Consider the following 17522-nt stretch of genomic DNA (forward strand, 5'->3'; position numbering starts at 1 on the left):
TTTGTGTATAAATGTTTGTGTATAAATGTTTGTGTATAGATGTTTGTGTATAGATGTTTGTGTACAGATGTTTGTGTATAGATGTTTGTGTATAGATGTTTGTGTATAAATGTTTGTGTATAGATGTTTGTGTATAAATGTTTGTGTATAGATGTTTGTGTATAGATGTTTGTGTATAGATGTTTGTGTACAGATGTTTGTGTATAGATGTTTGTGTACAGATGTTTGTGTATAGATGTTTGTGTACAGATGTTTGTGTATAGATGTTTGTGTATAGATGTTTGTGTATAAATGTTTGTGTATAAATGTTTGTGTATAGATGTTTGTGTATAGATGTTTGTGTACAGATGTTTGTGTATAGATGTTTGTGTATAGATGTTTGTGTATAAATGTTTGTGTATAGATGTTTGTGTATAAATGTTTGTGTATAGATGTTTGTGTATAGATGTTTGTGTATAGATGTTTGTGTACAGATGTTTGTGTATAGATGTTTGTGTACAGATGTTTGTGTATAGATGTTTGTGTATAGATGTTTGTGTATAGATGTTTGTGTACAGATGTTTGTGTATAGATGTTTGTGTACAGATGTTTGTGTATAGATGTTTGTGTATAGATGTTTGTGTATAAATGTTTGTGTATATATGTTTGTGTATAGATGTTTGTGTATAGATGTTTGTGTATAGATGTTTGTGTACAGATGTTTGTGTATAGATGTTTGTGTATAGATGTTTGTGTATAAATGTTTGTGTATATATGTTTGTGTATAGATGTTTGTGTACAGATGTTTGTGTATAGATGTTTGTGTATAGATGTTTGTGTATAGATGTTTGTGTATAAATGTTTGTGTATAGATGTTTGTGTATAGATGTTTGTGTATAGATGTTTGTGTACAGATGTTTGTGTATAAATGTTTGTGTATAGATGTTTGTTTATAGATGTTTGTGTATAAATGTTTGTGTATAGATGTTTGTGTATAGATGTTTGTGTACAGATGTTTGTGTATAAATGTTTGCAGTATAAATCAGCGCCTCTCTTCGGTTTGTATGTGGAATTGCTGTAATATTCGATGTATTTTTACTTTCTTACCAATAGAAGGTGCTGTGGTGCTGTACAACACTAAACTGGTGACAGTGGTTTAAAATGAGAAACAGACCAAATTAATGCGAAAATGCATTTATGAAGCTACAGGATCATAAACTGTGATGATTACATTGTTACAGAATTAATGTTGCTGTTTAAATTCTCACCTGTAAGTTTCAACTATATCTATTACTGTTACATTTACACTGTGGGAAGAACAGCTGTAAAATAGAAATATGTTAAATATAAACAATGAGAAAACTATTCCTAAGTTAAACTGTAATGCTTTAGTTTGATGTGATTTGTTTGGTGATAGTAAATGTAAAAGACTGAGTTGCGTTGTATTGCTCAGGCTGTACTGCAGCGTCTATTCACAGGCGCGATCCCACTACTGATCGGCACGGGGGCTTTGACCTGCTCCGTTTCCGACCTGGATCGGTTCACCCCTCCTTAGACGACCTGGAGGTCCCGAGCTCCCTCAGGAGCACCATATCGATACCGAACTTAGTGCGGACACCCGATCGACATAGTCCACAGCAGCCCAGAACCCCTGAGCTCAAACTCTCCGCCAGCCTCAGCCTCCCGGTAGCTTGGATTACAGGCACGCGCCACCGCGCCCGGCGAGAGCAGTACAGAGCTGAAGAGCATTTCAACACAAACTCAATCTGTTATACTCACAGCGCCATCTAGTGTTCGGTCTGACGATTACTTTGACTGAATAAACTAGTTGCTTCAGTCTTCAGAATCTTTTTTTTTTTCAGGAAATATTTCTGAAACTGTTACATTTTCACACTTGTTATAATATTAATATATAATATGTTAGAGTTAGTGTTGTTAATTTAATGGAAATCTAATTGCACTATCAGTGAGGGTCCCGGCAGGTGGCGGTAGTGTGCATCCTTACGTGATGTGGATGAAGAAGAAACAGTGAAGTTCAGTCAGTAGCTGTTGGTGTTCTTACAGCGCCGTTAGCGACGCAGCTAATGAATTCTAACTGATAATGTACTGGTGAGACATAAAATAACATGTTATGACACCACCATTGGTACGCATGGATTTGATACTGCTATTTAGATAGTCAATTAGTAAGCGAATGTTAATAATGTATGGGTAACCTGCTAACCGAATGTTTTTCTGGCCAATTTGACAATTAGGCTAGTAATAGCTACATTTCTTCATAGACTGGTGTATTGTAATTATTTATATTATCTGTTAATGTTATCATAATTGTTAGCTTGCATGTAAGTATAACGTTTAACTGTGTTATGTGGACTTTAAATATATGCTTAGCTTTTACTTTAAATGGTTTGTGTTAGAATGCATTATATGGCCATAAGTATGGGCACACCCATTTAAATGATTAACTTTTGGTGTTTCTTCAACGACCTTTTCTATCAGGTGATTAGAATCAATTATGTTACATACATTTTATCCCTCGAACTTTGTGGCACAACATGACCGTCCCAATCCTACGAAGAGCAAGAGGAATAGTGTTTTTCAGATGCTGTTTGCTTAGCCTACAATTGCTTTAACTGCACATTTTAACAATTGTTTTTGTATTTCTGCTTTATCTATAATAGTAAGAATTATGAAATATTAACAAGCTTCAGTCTTCAGTACCCTACAAAAATATTCCTGGCGGGAATAGTCTAAAGATGAAGAAGCTGATAAATTTTCACTAACTGAAGAAGAACAGAAGAATGCCTTTATTTGTATATATACATATTTAGATGTACAATACAACAAAATTCTTTCTTCGCGTATCCCAGCTTGTTTGGAAGCTGGGATCAGAGCGCAGGGTCAGCCATCGTATGGCGCCCCTGGAGCAGAGAGGGTTAAGGGCCTTGCTTAAGGGCCCAACAGTGGCTGCATGGCAGAGCTGGGATTGGTTTACTGTCAGGGGTGTGCTGATCTCGACACCACCCAGAAACACAGGCAGGAGTGCACCATGGACAGTGTAGTAACCCATCACAGGGCAACATGACACTGCCACTCACTTCTAGGCACAATTATATAGTAGGTAATCTATGTTTTGGATGATTGTGGTAGGTGGCAGGAACCCAGAATACCTTAAGGAAACATTTGGGCATACTTAAACGTTTTTGATTCAAATGTAACATTTTTGTACTACTAAGTGTTTTTATGCCACAGCTGTAAATAGTTGCCGATAATGTGCATCCCTTTATGGCCATAATAAACCCATGTTGTAGTGGATACATTTAGCATGATAATAGGCCATGTCACAAAACACAGTTATATTTGGGAAGTGGAAGAACAGAAAGTTCTTAGTATGAATGTGCAGCAATAATAGGATGCAATTATTTCAACATGGACCAAGGTGCTAGAATTTCTACCTAGATTTTTTTTGCTAACCGGTGATTTAAAGATGTGAATTTCAAGGAAGTCTTAATACTAAAAATAAGATCTCAAAAATATCTAGGAAGGTTTTAATTTAAGCATCATGAATACTAAATATCTCTGCAGCTAAATGTCTGTATTTGGAATGAAGATATTGAATGCATTTATAAACTCTAGATTATTTTTAGCGTCATCAGACATAAGTTCAGCAGTCTCATGCAGTGTCACTTTACAGCCAAGTAGCTGGCTACTGATAGTGACATTACCATGGTGCTTTATGTCAAATATATTTATTTCCAACAACAATACAAAGCTATAAATTGTACCTCTTTTTTAGATAGGATATATAACTCTCCAGATATAATGTTCTCAAACAAAAATTTTAATCATTTTCATTCATCTCTTTGCAGGACAGTGACAGATGTATTTGATAGGTGACGACCGTGACCATGGTGCTGCGTTTTGGTGTTTTGTTGTTGCTGGTGCACTTCTCTCAGGTCCAGCCTTTTCTGGAGGCTTCTGATGTTTTCTCTGTACCTGATGAATGGGTCCTGCTTCATGTTGTCCAAGGTCACATTGGGGCTGGCAACTACAGCTACCTGCGTCTCAACCACGACGGTCGAATCATCTTGCACATGCGCAGCCTCAAGGGTGATGCCGATCTGTATGTGTCCGACAAGACGCTGCGCCCGGACTTTGATACTTATAAGCTACAGTCTGCCACTTGTGGCCACGATGTGGTGGTGGTTCCAGGCGACTTTGTTAGACCTGTGGGCATTGGCATCTATGGACACCCCTTCTACATGGAGAGCGAGTTTGAGATGAAGGTGTTTTATGATCAGACAGCTTTGACCGAGGATCTGTTTCAAAGGGAGTCCCAGGATGAGGCTCCTGAACAGCCCAAGTACCGACAGCAGGGCACTGAGGATGATCAGGAGGAGGAGGAGCCCATTGTATGGACCATTCTTATTGGAATACTCAAGATAATACTTGAAATTTTGTTTTGATTATTGTTGTGCTCTTACGCCAATAATATTTTGCCTTTAGATTTTGCATTTTAGCAAAGAGCACTAGGATAGAACTCAAATCACTAAAGGTAAAAGATTTTTGATAAATATGGGTTTAATTTTTATCCAAATCTACATTTTGTAATATATAGCAGCTTACAAGTAATAAACCATTTTAACCCCCTTTAAACACTGACAACAATACTTAGTTTACCCTCCAGTAAACTCTGATGGGGATTTATTTTCACTAATATTGCTGATTTTTTGTTTTTACAAATTATTTGAAGTCTGCTGCAGTTCTGAGCCCTATGCAATTAGTAAAATCAAAGTGTGTGAAGAATAGCAACTGTGCCTTGTGTAAATATATTTCTCCTGAGAAATGGAAAGGTATAATTTCATGCTACTGTAATGTTTGTAACATTTTCAAATAAAGGCAAGCACTTGAGCAAACGGTTACATCTTTTTTCTGTTCTCTTTTGTAGTTACTTCTGAGCACAGGGCCTAGATTGAAGGATTACAGGACAAGGATTACAGGAAAATTGATCGAACTTGATAGGTCGTTCACGTCTCAAGATTTGATGGCGTGTGTGATATATCGTTGTAGTGTAAAATCATGACAGAACAGGTAGTTATTGGTTACACAAGATTCATCAGTTCACAAGTTTTAATGTCAAACACAGTCATGGACGATTTTGTATCTCCAATTCATCTCACTTGCATGTTTTTGAACAGTGGGAGGAAACCAGAGCTCCCAGAGGAAACCACAACGAGAAACTCACACAGACATGCAGGGGAGAACATGCGAACCACACAGAAAGGACCTGGACCGCCCCACCTGGGGATCGAACCCTTTCTTGCTGTGAGGTGACAGTGCTACCCACTGAGCCACCATGCTGGCATTATTAGATATGTTAACTGTTAATTGTGTTCACGAATATGAATCAAAATGTCTCTCGTCTTGGCAAACTAGCCAAAGTAACACATTTCAGAAGAAATTAAAGTTGTTTAAGTACATGTGCCTGGAAAGGGTATGTAAGTGTCTTAAGTATTTAGGACTTAAACAAACCACAGTGAGAGCTAATACCTAAAAACAAGTAACAGTTCAATTTCTTCCAAAAGAGGTGTGTCTAACAACATTCTTCCAAGAGCACATAGATGACTTATTTATCAAGTTTTACTCTGAAATCTAAAAAAAAAACAAAAAAAAACATTGGGGCAAAATATCATTTATTCTTTCATTCAGCCGCAAGCATGATGCATCCGACCAGTTAATGCCAATCCACCTTGTATCTACACTTTGAGTGCATCCAGTTTTTCTGTTAACGACGAAAGATAATGAAGCTGTTAAACGTTTGAATGAACTTCTCTGGATTTGTTATGAAACTACAGTAAACAACAGTTCTACACCATGCTGCTTAAACCGCACACGCACATTTCCGTCGCCCATCCTGCTGCTGCACGTCATCTGTTCAGGACGGAACCACAGCGCGACCTTCTTGCTGCTAGATTGACAGCATGATGGCGTGATGCATGTGAGCGTTAGTGTCTGATTGCTCTGCTTTCGTATTTATTTACATCGTAATCATGTTCAGAGTTAGCTTGACAGTATGCGCAAGGACGTTGGTTTCTAAACGGGTGAGTAAGAACGATGTTAGCTAATACGCTTTATGCCTTTAAGCGCTAACTGGCTAACGTTAGCATCATCATGTAGTTTCTCTTTTAAATTAAGCTAACGGCATTCCGTACTGTGCTGATACATTCTGAAATACAAACTACATAAATACAACTGTAATACTATTTTAAACATTTTCTTGTGGTGTCAACTTCTTTTTTTGCTCGTGTAATTTGAGTAATTAAGTTTTACCAAGCAAATATCGTTGACATTTGCTTTTTATTGATGTTTACTGATGTATTTAGAAGGTCGAAATGAACTTTTAAGGGTTGGAAAAACGTTCTGCAACGTTACGAAATCACTTAAAAAAAAAAAAAAAAAAGCAGTATACAGTAAACATAACAGTACACTTAATATATATGAACTTAGGGCTGGGCGGTATGACCAAAAATTAGTATCACGGTTTGACGGTATATCACGATATGTTTTTTTGTATTACTGGGACTTTTTATATGTCTGTGGCTGATTCTACTGTCATAAGTACATAGAAAATAACACGTTTTAAAATTACCATGTATATAGTGAAGGTTTTGAGTTCTATAAGCTTTGCTTAGCCCCACAAAATGACACAATATGATGGTCAGGACGCATGAAACTGTTGCAATAAATGCGATATTTAAGTATTATACAATTACCCTTAGCTCTCCTTTTAACAAATAAAACGACATTTGTAAACTCCACTGTACAACTTAATCACTGGTCTGTTGTAGAAAAGTGGACGACTTTATATATCTCCGCTTCCACTTCGCTTATAACATTGATTTAGCAACTGACCTGAAGTATTTTCACCCTGTAAGACATACCTGGAATCCACTGTTTTAATTATTGCTCTAAAAGCTTCTTTCTCGACCGTCTATAGAGGAATATTATATGATTTGCTGCCTACTGAAGCCTACAGCTGTTGTATTAGCTATGCTACAGTATGGTGGTATTTGAAAAATCCATAAGGTACGAGGAATCAAAGCCCTACACATGTATACTTGTTTAGTGGTCTAGCACAATTTGCCGCTGTGCCACCCGGACACACCACATCTTAATGTTTTTTCTTTTGCATACATAAATAGAATATGTTCAACTTCAAGAAATGATTTGTCTAATCTTGTGTGTGTTTAATTTTGTCATTGCAGCTGATCTCCTCTCTGTCTGGAGAAAGCACACTGCCATCAAATTTACTCCTTCCACCTAATCTTATTGGAGTTTCACGCCAAAGTAAGCTCATTAAACATGAAATCCATGCTACATGGTCTTTCAGTTTGTGGACGTGTGATAACCAAACAGCCCACTGGTATTTTAATATAATTTAAATGCAATTCCTAACAAGCTAATTGTCATGTGTCATCATACTTTTGGTTGTATAGTGTAAATAGTCCTTATGTTGTTGTAGGTAAAATCCAAATGGAAACCGCTTACTACATTCTAATTGGTTTGAGTGGTAGTACCATCAAGAGGTCTAATTTGTTTGCTTTGGTCTCATCCTAAAAGCCTATTTTAACAAAGATAAAAACCCTTTTGGGTTCTAATTAATTCTGAATATGCCATTTTGCCATATTTTTAGTCAGCCCTTTTTATACTTTGCTCCAAATGCAGTGACTTTTTTTTACTGCATAATGTTAGGTATAAACCAAACTGATTGCTTTCAAAAAGCTAAATTAACACAAAAACATGAACACACATTTAATTAAAAGACTTTGACACATGCAATACACTGATTAGATACTAATGTTATCTAGCCTAATGCATGTCTAAAATAATAGATCAGAGCCCATTAATTCAACAGCATAGCATGAATTGTTCACGTGAACATGCTGTGTGCATGTGTGTGTTGCATCTGTTCTGTAACTTTTTCTGTGTTTACAGAGCAAGTCCTTCCTTCTGGTTCAGACCTTCCCGTGTTGCGCAGATGTGATGCTAATATTCCAGCTCATCTTGCGCCTGTACAAACATGGCTGCACACTTTAAATAGTCATGAGAGTGAGCCTCTGGGGGTTGTAGACCTCCATCCTGATGTGTTTTCTGTGCCTGTCAGGTAAACAACTGCACTGATGTACAAACCAAACTCAAAACAGACTCGGTGTAACAAGTATTCATGAAACAGCAAAAACACAAGTTAAAATGTATTAAAATAAACATAATCTTTTTAGACATTTGTGGAACAGATTTTGTAAATTTACACTGACTTCTAAAACACAGGACACAGCAGTTTTTAAGTTCAACTACCATTATGTCAGTGATACATTTTGAGAACAAATGTCCAAGATGCCTTCTTCCAGTAGCATGGCATGCTCGGGGACTGGATTAAACCCAGGTCTCTGGAACTTAAACACTACCTGCTGTACCAACATGCCACCCTGTCATGATTACCAATCATATAGGAGGGTATTTCAATTAGATAATGTTTGTAATATAGCTCCTGGAGACCCATTTAGAATGAATGTTTTAATGAAACATTAGCACATGAAGTATGAACACAGCTTTATTTGAATTCATTTCTGTTTGTTTAATTTCATATACTAGGCTTGATATACTTCATGCTGTGGAGGTCTGGCAGAGGAATTTCAAGAGAATTGTAAGTAATTATGAAATACTAATGGAACTAAAAACTACACGTTTGTTAGACAGCTACGTTATGTGCTAATTCATATTTTATATAATAATAATATGATATTTTATGTGATTTATTTGTTAAACAACAGAGCCATGCCAAGGTAAAGAGCAGGGCGGAGGTCAGAGGTGGAGGCCGAAAACCCTGGAAACAGAAGGGCAGTGGACGTGCTCGCCATGGAAGCATTCGCTCCCCCTTATGGAGAGGAGGTAAGAATACTATTACCAGCGTAGCTCCTCAAACATACTTCCACAAAATATATTCTAGGGGAGTAGTATAGTATTTTTTAAATTATATAATCAGAATTTATTCAGAATTGTGGGTGTCTTCCTTTTGCTGTAATAATTTGATAATCCATATTATCCAGCATGATTTCACAGTATTCTAAAGAGCATCTTGTAAAGTGCAGGCTAGGCTTTTTTGTCCTCAAGTGCCCCATAAATGCTTAATGGGCTTTAGGTCAGGTGACTTGTGGAGATAAGTGTCTTTAGGGAAATCATCCATTAGCAGTATTAATCATTTCCCATAAAGATAAAAAACCAGAGGGTATAGCATGTGTCTGCAGAATGGAGTGGTACTTCTTGTTTGTCAGGGTGTAGCTGTTTTTGTAAAGATGCTCAGCACCAGAGTAAAAGAAAAATCCTTAGGACTAGTTTTATCAACTTCTACTACCAAGCTGCACTGTTTTGATACACTGGGGGATCAATCTTATCTGTTCTATTCCTTACATGAACATATGAATGCAATAAATCTTAATCTTGGATTCATCAGTGAATCCTCTTTTAGTCACTTACTGTGAAATGTTTTAAACTTTTTTTTTTTAATGCTAAAAAGAAGCATGTTCATTACTGGTCTCTGACTTTTGGCTTTTAGCAGTTTTTTACTGACTTAGTGTTTGTAACCAGAGGAACCCTGAATTCCATGAGAAATCGTTTTTCTTGTTGTGTAGGTGGTGTTGCTCATGGCCCAAGAGGACCAACCAGCTATTATTACATGCTGCCTATGAAAGTGCGTGTACAAGGACTAAAAATAGCACTGACAGCCAAGCTAGCTCAGGTAAGTAAATACAGGCTGGGTTATATATGGACAAAATATTACATTACACCTATAAGAGTTTTTATAACATTCCATTCTAAATCCATAGGCATCATTACAGCTTTCCCAGTTAAATACATTATTTTTAAAATTCCTGCATGTGTCAAAACACTGAAATGTGCAGATTTATCATGCCAAACCAAATGTTGCATTACAGAACTGAAAGAAGCTGAGTGAAATTTAATTAATCAGGATGCAGCATGGATCTGCTAAGCACTTACGTTATGAATTCTCACAGGATTATCTTCATATTGTTGATTCATTGGAGATTCCCACTCCAGAGCCACACTATCTAGAGGAGCTGGTCAAACACAGACAATGGGGAGAGTCCGTCCTTATTGTAGACGTGTAAGTATATATCATAAATGTATAAAATCCTGTTTTCTTCCTGAATTTTTCCAAACATTGCTTTTACTTTCTTTCCCTCCCATGTTAAGAGGGGACGAGTTTCCACACAACATTCTCAAGGCCACAGAAAATTTGAAGACTGTGAATATCATTCCAGTATTAGGTAAGTTCAAGTTTTACAAATGACTTCATCTTCACTTGTACACTTTTGTAAGTGAAAAATACCAAAGTATATTTTAAATATTATTTAGCTGATGTTCAGTTTTTCATTTGTCAAACTGTCACAAAACAAAGGTGTGACAGTTTTTGACTGGTCTGTTTTTGACTGACCAGTCTGGTTTTCAGCGTACCTGTTAAGGTCTGATCTTGGCAGTTTACTATAGCTGCAAAAATACGGAGGGTAGTAGTGCTTTTTCATTACCCATTAGTAGTAATTTAGTGTTCAAAACCTGGTAAAATGAATCATTCAACCAAATTACTAATAAGTGTATATTTGACTAAATTGTTTATTAAAACCCTTCATTTCACTTGATTTGCAGGCCTAAATGTTCACAGCATGCTGAAACATGAAAGTCTGGTCCTCACTCTGGAGGCTGTGAAGTTTCTAGAAAAGAAGCTGCTGTGGCACGACACACGATTTACCCCACTGTACCCTTTCAAACTGCCTTATAATGACATGCCATGAACTCTTAATCTATTAAAACACATTTATTATAAACAGTGATCTGCCATTCACTCATCATCAATGCAGTCATTTAATTTGCAGGACTGAGGAAACCAATAATAAATAAAGTGTATAAAAAAAATTCAGTTTTGGCAAGTCAGTCAGGGATAGCTTATTTTGTTGGAATTATTCCGTTTGCCAAGTCGTGTCGGATCTCCCATCTTAGAGCGGAGCGTTTCTTCTCTGTAGGAACTACGTAAGTGTTGGGTACATAAACTCTCTGAGGTTTTGGCTGAAAAGAAAATCACATGAACATTAGGTTTTATTAACAGTTCTGATATGAATGTAGTGCAGCTGAATGTTACTTACTGGTGGTGGTTGGTACATAAGTTGTTCCTGCAGACAGAGAAAACCAAGTTTTAGATACACAAACGTTTATGTTTAAAGTGTGAAGACTGTTTAATACACAGAGTTATGCAAAAGTTTGGACACCAGTTTTCCAATGGTGTTGGGTCTTATTCGTCCACATGGTACGTACCAGTGGTACTGGTATTGTACCAGTGGTACTGGTATTGTATCAGTACTGTTTATTTGGTAAAACAATCTCCTCTCCAACTGCACAGCAGTGGATTCTTAGAGAGATTCAGCATGTGCAAAAGATTATGCAATCCTCTCTGTATTGTGCTTTCTGCCTTCCCTCCCTCTGACATGAATAATTGACTAAGACTTTAACCCAATTTTTCACAGACGTCTTTTTTTTTTTCCACCATAACATTAAGCAAATATATCTAAACATCAATTTGACCATGGTTATCTACAGTTTTGCATATGACTATATTGCTTTAGTTGTGCTTAGATTATAAGGTTGTGTTAAATATGTAAAACAGAAAGTTATGGTACCCTAATTGCCCAGTGCAGCTCTTTTCTGCTTTTCTCTCCAGGGGGCTTAAACATCTCCCAAGTCTGTTTGTACTGGAAATACCTGAAAAGAAGGGAAATATAAGGTTTGTGACAATAGCCTTATTCAGGCAATATTAGGTTTATATGAAGAGGTAGGATGTAAATTTGTCAAAATCTAAAAGAACAGAAAAGTTCTGAATTTTTCAGAAAATCATTCTATACTTTCTGTATTTCTTCACCACTGGTGCCAGTACCTATTTCAGACTATAGAGTGAATCACCATCTGGCATACATGCAGACACAGCCAGTTGTGTCTATTCTAACTGTGTCACATTCTGAAATGTGAGGCATAATTCCATATAACTGTGATTTGTAATAGAAATCTCTTATTGTTTAAATGGCTAAAGTCATTATAGACATCCACTGAGATGGTCCAAAAACAAATCCCATACTAAACACAGTAGGCCTATATGCTGTGGAAATCTTACCTTGCAACAGGATCCATTTTCTTTAAGTTTCTTGTGTGTGGATGATCCATGACAGGACGAATAACTAAACAGTAAAATGTTGTAATTGTTAGTCGTCGTATTAACAAAAGCTTTACTGTCGAGGAAAAGTAGTGAAAAGACCATTTATAATACTTTATGCGAGTAGACAGTTTAGACCTGTGTAATATAACAGTTTTTACTAATTACCAATCTATGCTCAATATCAAAAATTCACACCTGATTTATTTATCATAATTAACATCATTCTGTAAAAAATCCCATTTCATCAACAAAGACAAACTTTAATAAACATCAGTTCAGTAGGTGGTTAGCTGTATCTAAAGATACTGTATGGCCAAAAGTATGAAGACACCTCTTATTATTGAGTTTAGGCATTTTAGCTCCTGTTTAGCATGACTGTAAAGCCCATGTAAAGGCCATGCCAGCCTCAGCAGCAGCCTACAGGTATGTATAACATTTAGGGATGTCCCGATCAAGTTTTTTTGATCCCGATCCGATACCGATTCTCAAACCGATACTTGTATTTTCTAGATATTGTCTAGATAAGGTGTCTTCATCCCTAATAACATTACTGGTAAATATAATGTGAAAGCTTATGTTTTCCACGTATTAAGTGATGAGTTAAATGTTGAATGTAAAAATAGATTCTTTCCATGTATATTGTTATTGTATAAACTTAAAAAAATTGAATCACACCAAAACAAGCCTTTTGAATTTCTTATGGAGACTAAAATGTAAATATATGACTTAACACAAATGACACGAAGTTATCAATATCTATCAACAATAATGGAATAGAACCTGGTAAGATTTTGAAATATTGCTCAGTGGTCATGTAATCAACTCAAGTATGATGGCAAATTTAAGAAGTACAATTGCCACTGTTCCTGCCAACTACCAACCACCTAGTACACTCAGTAACAGGTCAGATTTGTGTTCTCAGCCTAGCATTTGCGTTCATTTACTTATAATTACCTACACCTGGTCAGAGTTTGTCATACTAATTTAAAATGTGAAAAACATAGAAGAGTGACAATGCAGAGAATATTACAATCTTACAGGATTTGGGACGAGGCCGGATGTCACTCTCGCTGTGTGATCTTGACTAGATTAAAAAAAAACAAGCAATAGAAGATGAATTATGGAAAACACAAAAAGCATTTGTTAATATTATAATATAAATTAATTATGGTGCATTTTTAATACATTTAAAATTACTAACTTTAAATCCTAAGGCCTTGCCTTACTTACACTATAAATATCTGACTAACCTCAGTGAAACAGATATTGATGTTAATACAATAAATGACTGAATGCTGGTGGGTGTACTGACCATGCCTTTGATGTAGATTTGGAAAGCACTTGGTAGGGACTCTGATGCAGAACTGGGTCTGTCACTATAGCTACCTGTCTCCTCGCTCTCAGAGTCCAATTCCTGTCCCCTGTGAGGAGCAGACACCCTTAATTGCTGTAAATGGTCTTCCAACTCATTCACTAGCTCTGGGGAAAAAACATTAAAAAAAGTTTATATTTAAGCACCGAAACCTGTTAAGCAATAACCATTTATACAAAAAATAATCAGTAAAATATCCATGAAATAAAAGTAAAAAATGTAATTAAAATAGGTTATTAGAGCAGATTAATTGATTACCAGGCCAAAAATGGACCTAAACTGACTGAAGCATTTAACACACTGATTGATGAACTCTGAACTGTGTGAACTAATTTTCTTTTTGATTCACTGCCCCTTTGTTTCAATTAGACCACTTCCTCTAACCATCATTTTTTCCCATTTTCCTGACCCAATGTTTTTTTACTGTCATCATTCTCACCCCTTGGATATTTTTTTGTGCCCTCATCCTTGTTATGCTCTTCCACATAAGACTGTAGGCCTCCCTCAGTTTTGCCATATTCATCCTGCTGCAGTTTTATTTCAGCTTCCCTATTTGTACTTTGCACCTGCTTGTTAATGCCACTCTCTGCTTGAGGTCTTTCACCCATGTTGTGATCCTGTATGCAATGTTCTTGTTCCTCTTCACTTTCCTTGTCAGTCCAAAAAGATGAGGATAGAGACATGTTGTCTTCATCAACATTCCCCCAACGATTATAACAGTCTTTATACATTTTAAGTTCTATTTTTGACTGAATCAAATAAATATCTGCTAATACAGCAAGCTTTACGGCAGATGGCTGAGAGGGAGGCAGCATGACTGTAAGAAGATTATCCGATACTTAAAATTAGTTCTGGAGCTCCTGTTGTGCCACAGTGTGGCAGCAAGTTGTCGTTGCATTCACTAAGAGCACAGTCATATTTATAGTCCCAAAAATGGCCAAACTTACCAGAGTCCTCACTATAGGTAGACTCATCACAGACTTGAGACTGACCCCTTCGTTTCCTAGGACAAAAAAAGTAGTTTCAGAAAAAAAGAATTTCAGATTCCAGAATGTAAAAAAACCAAGATGCTGTAATAATAAGCACTTATATATGCTGCATGACCAATGTAGAATTATTTTCCAGAATGAGAATTTGGCCGATTTTTGCAAATATCTACAGACCAACACTAGTTAATAGTAATATACCTCAGCCCACTGAACAGCTTTGGAATAAACTGGAACAATAATTGAGGCTTTTTTTTGACTACCATCATTGCCCACTCATACAAATGCGCTTTTGTCTTAATGGGTGCAAGTTCCCACAAACATTGGACATACAAAGTAAGAAGTATGTCTTGAGTGGCTGTTATTGTGAAAATGATCATATAGAGGTCATTGTACTTTAATACAATTTGTTTTTGAAATGGGATGTCCAACAAGCTCATGGTCAGTTGTCCAAATACTTTTGGCCATATAGTGTAATTTAAGTTTTGAATTTACTTACTTTACAACCAGGTAAAGAAATAACCAAAGTTACAGTACTTAACTAATTAATAAATAAGAAAAAACAAGTGTACAATGCATACTTAGACCTACTTTGTATTCAGTTTTAGTGGTTTTGGTTTGGTTAAAAAGTGTAAAAATCACTGTTAGCCATTCTACCAAAAAGTGACCCACTTTTTCTAAATACTCCCTAGTCAACACAAGATACTTGTCATTAACATGCGTAAACAGAGTCAATATTAAACGATGTTTTGTCTTATTAGTCATGTTGTCTAATCTAACCACTGACATTATGTTTTTATCTGCTGGTGGTCGTAATAGATACACTGTCAAAGAAAGAAAACTTACCTAAGCACTTTTCTCTTGATAGCTGGTTTAGCATTAGTGTGAATGTCTGTGTGAGTCTTCTTAGTTTGATCATGTTCCAGTACAGAATGGAATATCTCAGATGGCACCTCTTCTACTTCAAGTCTGTTGGGAGCTGTAGATGGTCTGATGCATCCAGGACCCACTGAATGCTTTATGTAGGAGTCGAAATGCGTCATGTTTACATCATCATGACTGTCTTCATTGAACGTTGAAGTCAGGAGCTTATTAATTAAAATTACACATGGAAGTGATAAGCAAAGCAGTAAATTCTAATCCACAATTCAAAAGAGGAGTGAATGATATGCATTAAAACAGTAACACCCATACCTGTCTCTGGTGATATGTTGTCGAATTGGCATGGTACATGTAGCTGTAGTTGGAGCCAGCATAGGGTAACTGGACTAAATTAAAGAAACAACATTCACTGCATGACATAAGCAAAGCTCCAAATATTGTCTGTGGCTACAAGATCAATACAACTAACCTTTTTCTTTAGTGAATGCAGGCGGACTCTTGTTTGAAGTGCTGTTAGATTTAGGTGAACTCCACTCAGCTGAAGTGCTACTTTTGGACTTTTCATGACGAATCAGCAAGTCCAGATCTATAAATGATTTTTAACATGTAAATGCTAAAGCAAATGCCACAAATTCCAGTTTGAATGAGCAGTCTGACTTGTTATATTAGTGAATTTCCCACCTCGTTTAAACTCCTGCAGTCTTTGTTTTGGTATGTTGTTGTACCCAAGTGCAACCAACTGTTCTTGGATTTCTTCTTCTGAAAAGTCAAGGCTCTCCATTCTGTATAAAACATTAGGAAGAAAAAAATAATTTTAGTTACAAGCAAAGACTACATGCACATAATTACTAGCCTGTAGTTAACTGTAGTGCAGAACTTCACTCTACACTACAAAGTCTTGTACCACTTAAAATGGGATCATATGTAAATTTGAATTGTTTTATTAGGATTTTAACATCATGTTTTACACTTTGGTTACACTCATGACAGAAACGAGTATTACTCATTACACAAGATTCATCAGTTCACAAGGTCATATCGAACACAGTCATGGACAATTTAGTATCTCCAGTTCACCTCACTTGCATGTCTTTGGACTGTGGGAGGAAACCGGAGCCTCCAAAGGAAACCCACGCAGACACGGGGAGAACATGCAAATTACACACAGAAAGGACCCGGACCACCCCACCTGGGGATCGAACTCAGGACCTTCTTGCTGTGAGGCGACAGTGCTACCCACGGAGCCACCGTGTACATTTGAATTAGCTAAACACACTGGACACTAAAATGCTTGTTGTCCACCGATATATAGCAAAAAGGAACTACTGGAAGGTCTTGCTGACATTGGAATTGGAATAAATTAGAAATGCAGTTTGTTTAATGACAGGTAAAACGTCTGTTTTTATCAAATAAACAATGATTAGTGTTTCAAGTGAGCATAATAATAACGTGTGGCTTTGTCATATAGTTAGCAGCTAGCTTATTCAGCTAATCGAACTACCTACATTTAACTTCTTGTTTGAGCTTGAAAGAAACAAAAACAAACAAGGAATAAAACCACTAAACCTACTCTGAACTGTTCACTTTTATTTAATCACATGAAAGTCCAGAACAGACGCATTAGCAGAATTGTTACCTGTATTGTTTACCTGTTTATCAGCTGGTTAACGTTTCCTCAGTGCCAAGACAACAGCAGCGGTTACACAGCTTTGAAAATGACGCTGTTTCTTCTACAGATAAATGACATGGCCCAAACCAGACAACAGCGCCTCTTACTGAACAGGAGTGACATGTGATTTTATTCCGTTTTCACCAATCGCTTCAGCACAGTCAAGGTCGCGGTGGGTTCGGAGCCACTCTAAAATAATGCATGTAAAGCAGAAATATATTCTGGAAAGGACCCCATTTTATCACCGGGCAACACACACCTAGTTTAGCAACACTGTAGCAAGCACATAGAACACCATAGCTACCACTTTAAATCATAGCCATAATCGGTTAATTAAAATACCATAGCAACCAGTTA

The 17522-nt window shown here is 36.7% G+C and overlaps 3 protein-coding genes across 8 annotated transcripts; 2 read left to right on the top strand and 1 right to left on the bottom strand.

The window, feature by feature from the left end:
* Window positions 1-1172: 1172 nt before the first annotated feature.
* Window positions 1173-5457, top strand: c17h6orf120 (chromosome 17 C6orf120 homolog). 4 transcript variants are annotated; one of them, XM_063013041.1, is made up of 4 exons: window positions 1173-1249; window positions 3849-4391; window positions 4928-5070; window positions 5178-5457. In XM_063013041.1, exons 2-3 carry the CDS (start codon window positions 3888-3890, stop codon window positions 5060-5062), a joined length of 639 nt encoding a protein of 212 aa, XP_062869111.1. In that variant the 5' UTR covers window positions 1173-1249; window positions 3849-3887; the 3' UTR covers window positions 5063-5070; window positions 5178-5457. The 4 variants fall into 4 exon arrangements, with proteins under 4 accessions (XP_062869111.1, XP_062869110.1, XP_062869113.1 ...); XM_063013040.1 differs by lacking the exon at window positions 1173-1249 and adding an exon at window positions 2018-2125; XM_063013042.1 differs by lacking the exon at window positions 1173-1249 and adding an exon at window positions 2032-2088.
* A 478-nt stretch (window positions 5458-5935) lies between these two features.
* Window positions 5936-10880, top strand: mrpl4 (mitochondrial ribosomal protein L4). Of its 3 annotated transcripts, XM_063012962.1 has the most exons (10): window positions 5936-6080; window positions 7245-7326; window positions 7975-8143; window positions 8632-8683; window positions 8811-8928; window positions 9669-9775; window positions 10053-10162; window positions 10252-10325; window positions 10496-10562; window positions 10702-10880. In XM_063012962.1, the coding sequence occupies exons 1-9, from the start codon at window positions 6030-6032 to the stop codon at window positions 10543-10545; spliced, it is 813 nt and encodes a 270-aa protein (XP_062869032.1). In that variant the 5' UTR covers window positions 5936-6029; the 3' UTR covers window positions 10546-10562; window positions 10702-10880. The 3 variants fall into 3 exon arrangements, with proteins under 3 accessions (XP_062869032.1, XP_062869030.1, XP_062869031.1); XM_063012960.1 differs by lacking the exon at window positions 10496-10562 and having other exon boundaries at window positions 5941-6080; XM_063012961.1 differs by lacking the exon at window positions 10496-10562 and having other exon boundaries at window positions 5957-5977.
* An 18-nt stretch (window positions 10881-10898) lies between these two features.
* hyls1 (HYLS1 centriolar and ciliogenesis associated) lies at window positions 10899-17429 on the bottom strand. The gene is made up of 12 exons (XM_063012959.1): window positions 17146-17429; window positions 16178-16278; window positions 15966-16082; window positions 15809-15882; window positions 15461-15702; window positions 14576-14631; window positions 13569-13735; window positions 13295-13340; window positions 12215-12278; window positions 11727-11808; window positions 11196-11222; window positions 10899-11118 (listed from the first exon to the last, which is right to left on the bottom strand). Exons 2-12 carry the CDS (start codon window positions 16275-16277, stop codon window positions 10999-11001), a joined length of 1095 nt encoding a protein of 364 aa, XP_062869029.1. The 5' UTR covers window position 16278; window positions 17146-17429; the 3' UTR covers window positions 10899-10998.
* Between the last annotated feature and the right edge of the window lie 93 nt (window positions 17430-17522).

Source organism: Trichomycterus rosablanca, chromosome 17 (genome assembly GCF_030014385.1).
Source record: "Trichomycterus rosablanca isolate fTriRos1 chromosome 17, fTriRos1.hap1, whole genome shotgun sequence".
Classification (NCBI taxonomy): domain Eukaryota; kingdom Metazoa; phylum Chordata; class Actinopteri; order Siluriformes; family Trichomycteridae; genus Trichomycterus; species Trichomycterus rosablanca.

Bases quoted from the DNA above. Each gene is read 5' to 3' on its own strand.
- c17h6orf120 (XM_063013041.1), top strand. From the start codon at position 3,888: ATGGTGCTGCGTTTTGGTGTTTTGTTGTTGCTGGTGCACTTCTCTCAG. The intron at 4,392-4,927 runs GTATGGACCATT...TCTCTTTTGTAG, and splicing joins AGGAGGAGGAGGAGCCCATT to TTACTTCTGAGCACAGGGCC.
- mrpl4 (XM_063012960.1), top strand. From the start codon at position 6,030: ATGTTCAGAGTTAGCTTGACAGTATGCGCAAGGACGTTGGTTTCTAAA. The intron at 8,684-8,810 runs GTAAGTAATTAT...GTTAAACAACAG, and splicing joins AGAGGAATTTCAAGAGAATT to AGCCATGCCAAGGTAAAGAG. The intron at 9,776-10,052 runs GTAAGTAAATAC...GAATTCTCACAG, and splicing joins TGACAGCCAAGCTAGCTCAG to GATTATCTTCATATTGTTGA.
- hyls1 (XM_063012959.1), bottom strand. From the start codon at position 16,277: ATGGAGAGCCTTGACTTTTCAGAAGAAGAAATCCAAGAACAGTTGGTT. The intron at 13,341-13,568 runs GTCAGTACACCC...TTTTTAATCTAG, and splicing joins AAATCTACATCAAAGGCATG to TCAAGATCACACAGCGAGAG. The intron at 11,809-12,214 runs GTAAGATTTCCA...CCTTCTTTTCAG, and splicing joins AAAATGGATCCTGTTGCAAG to GTATTTCCAGTACAAACAGA.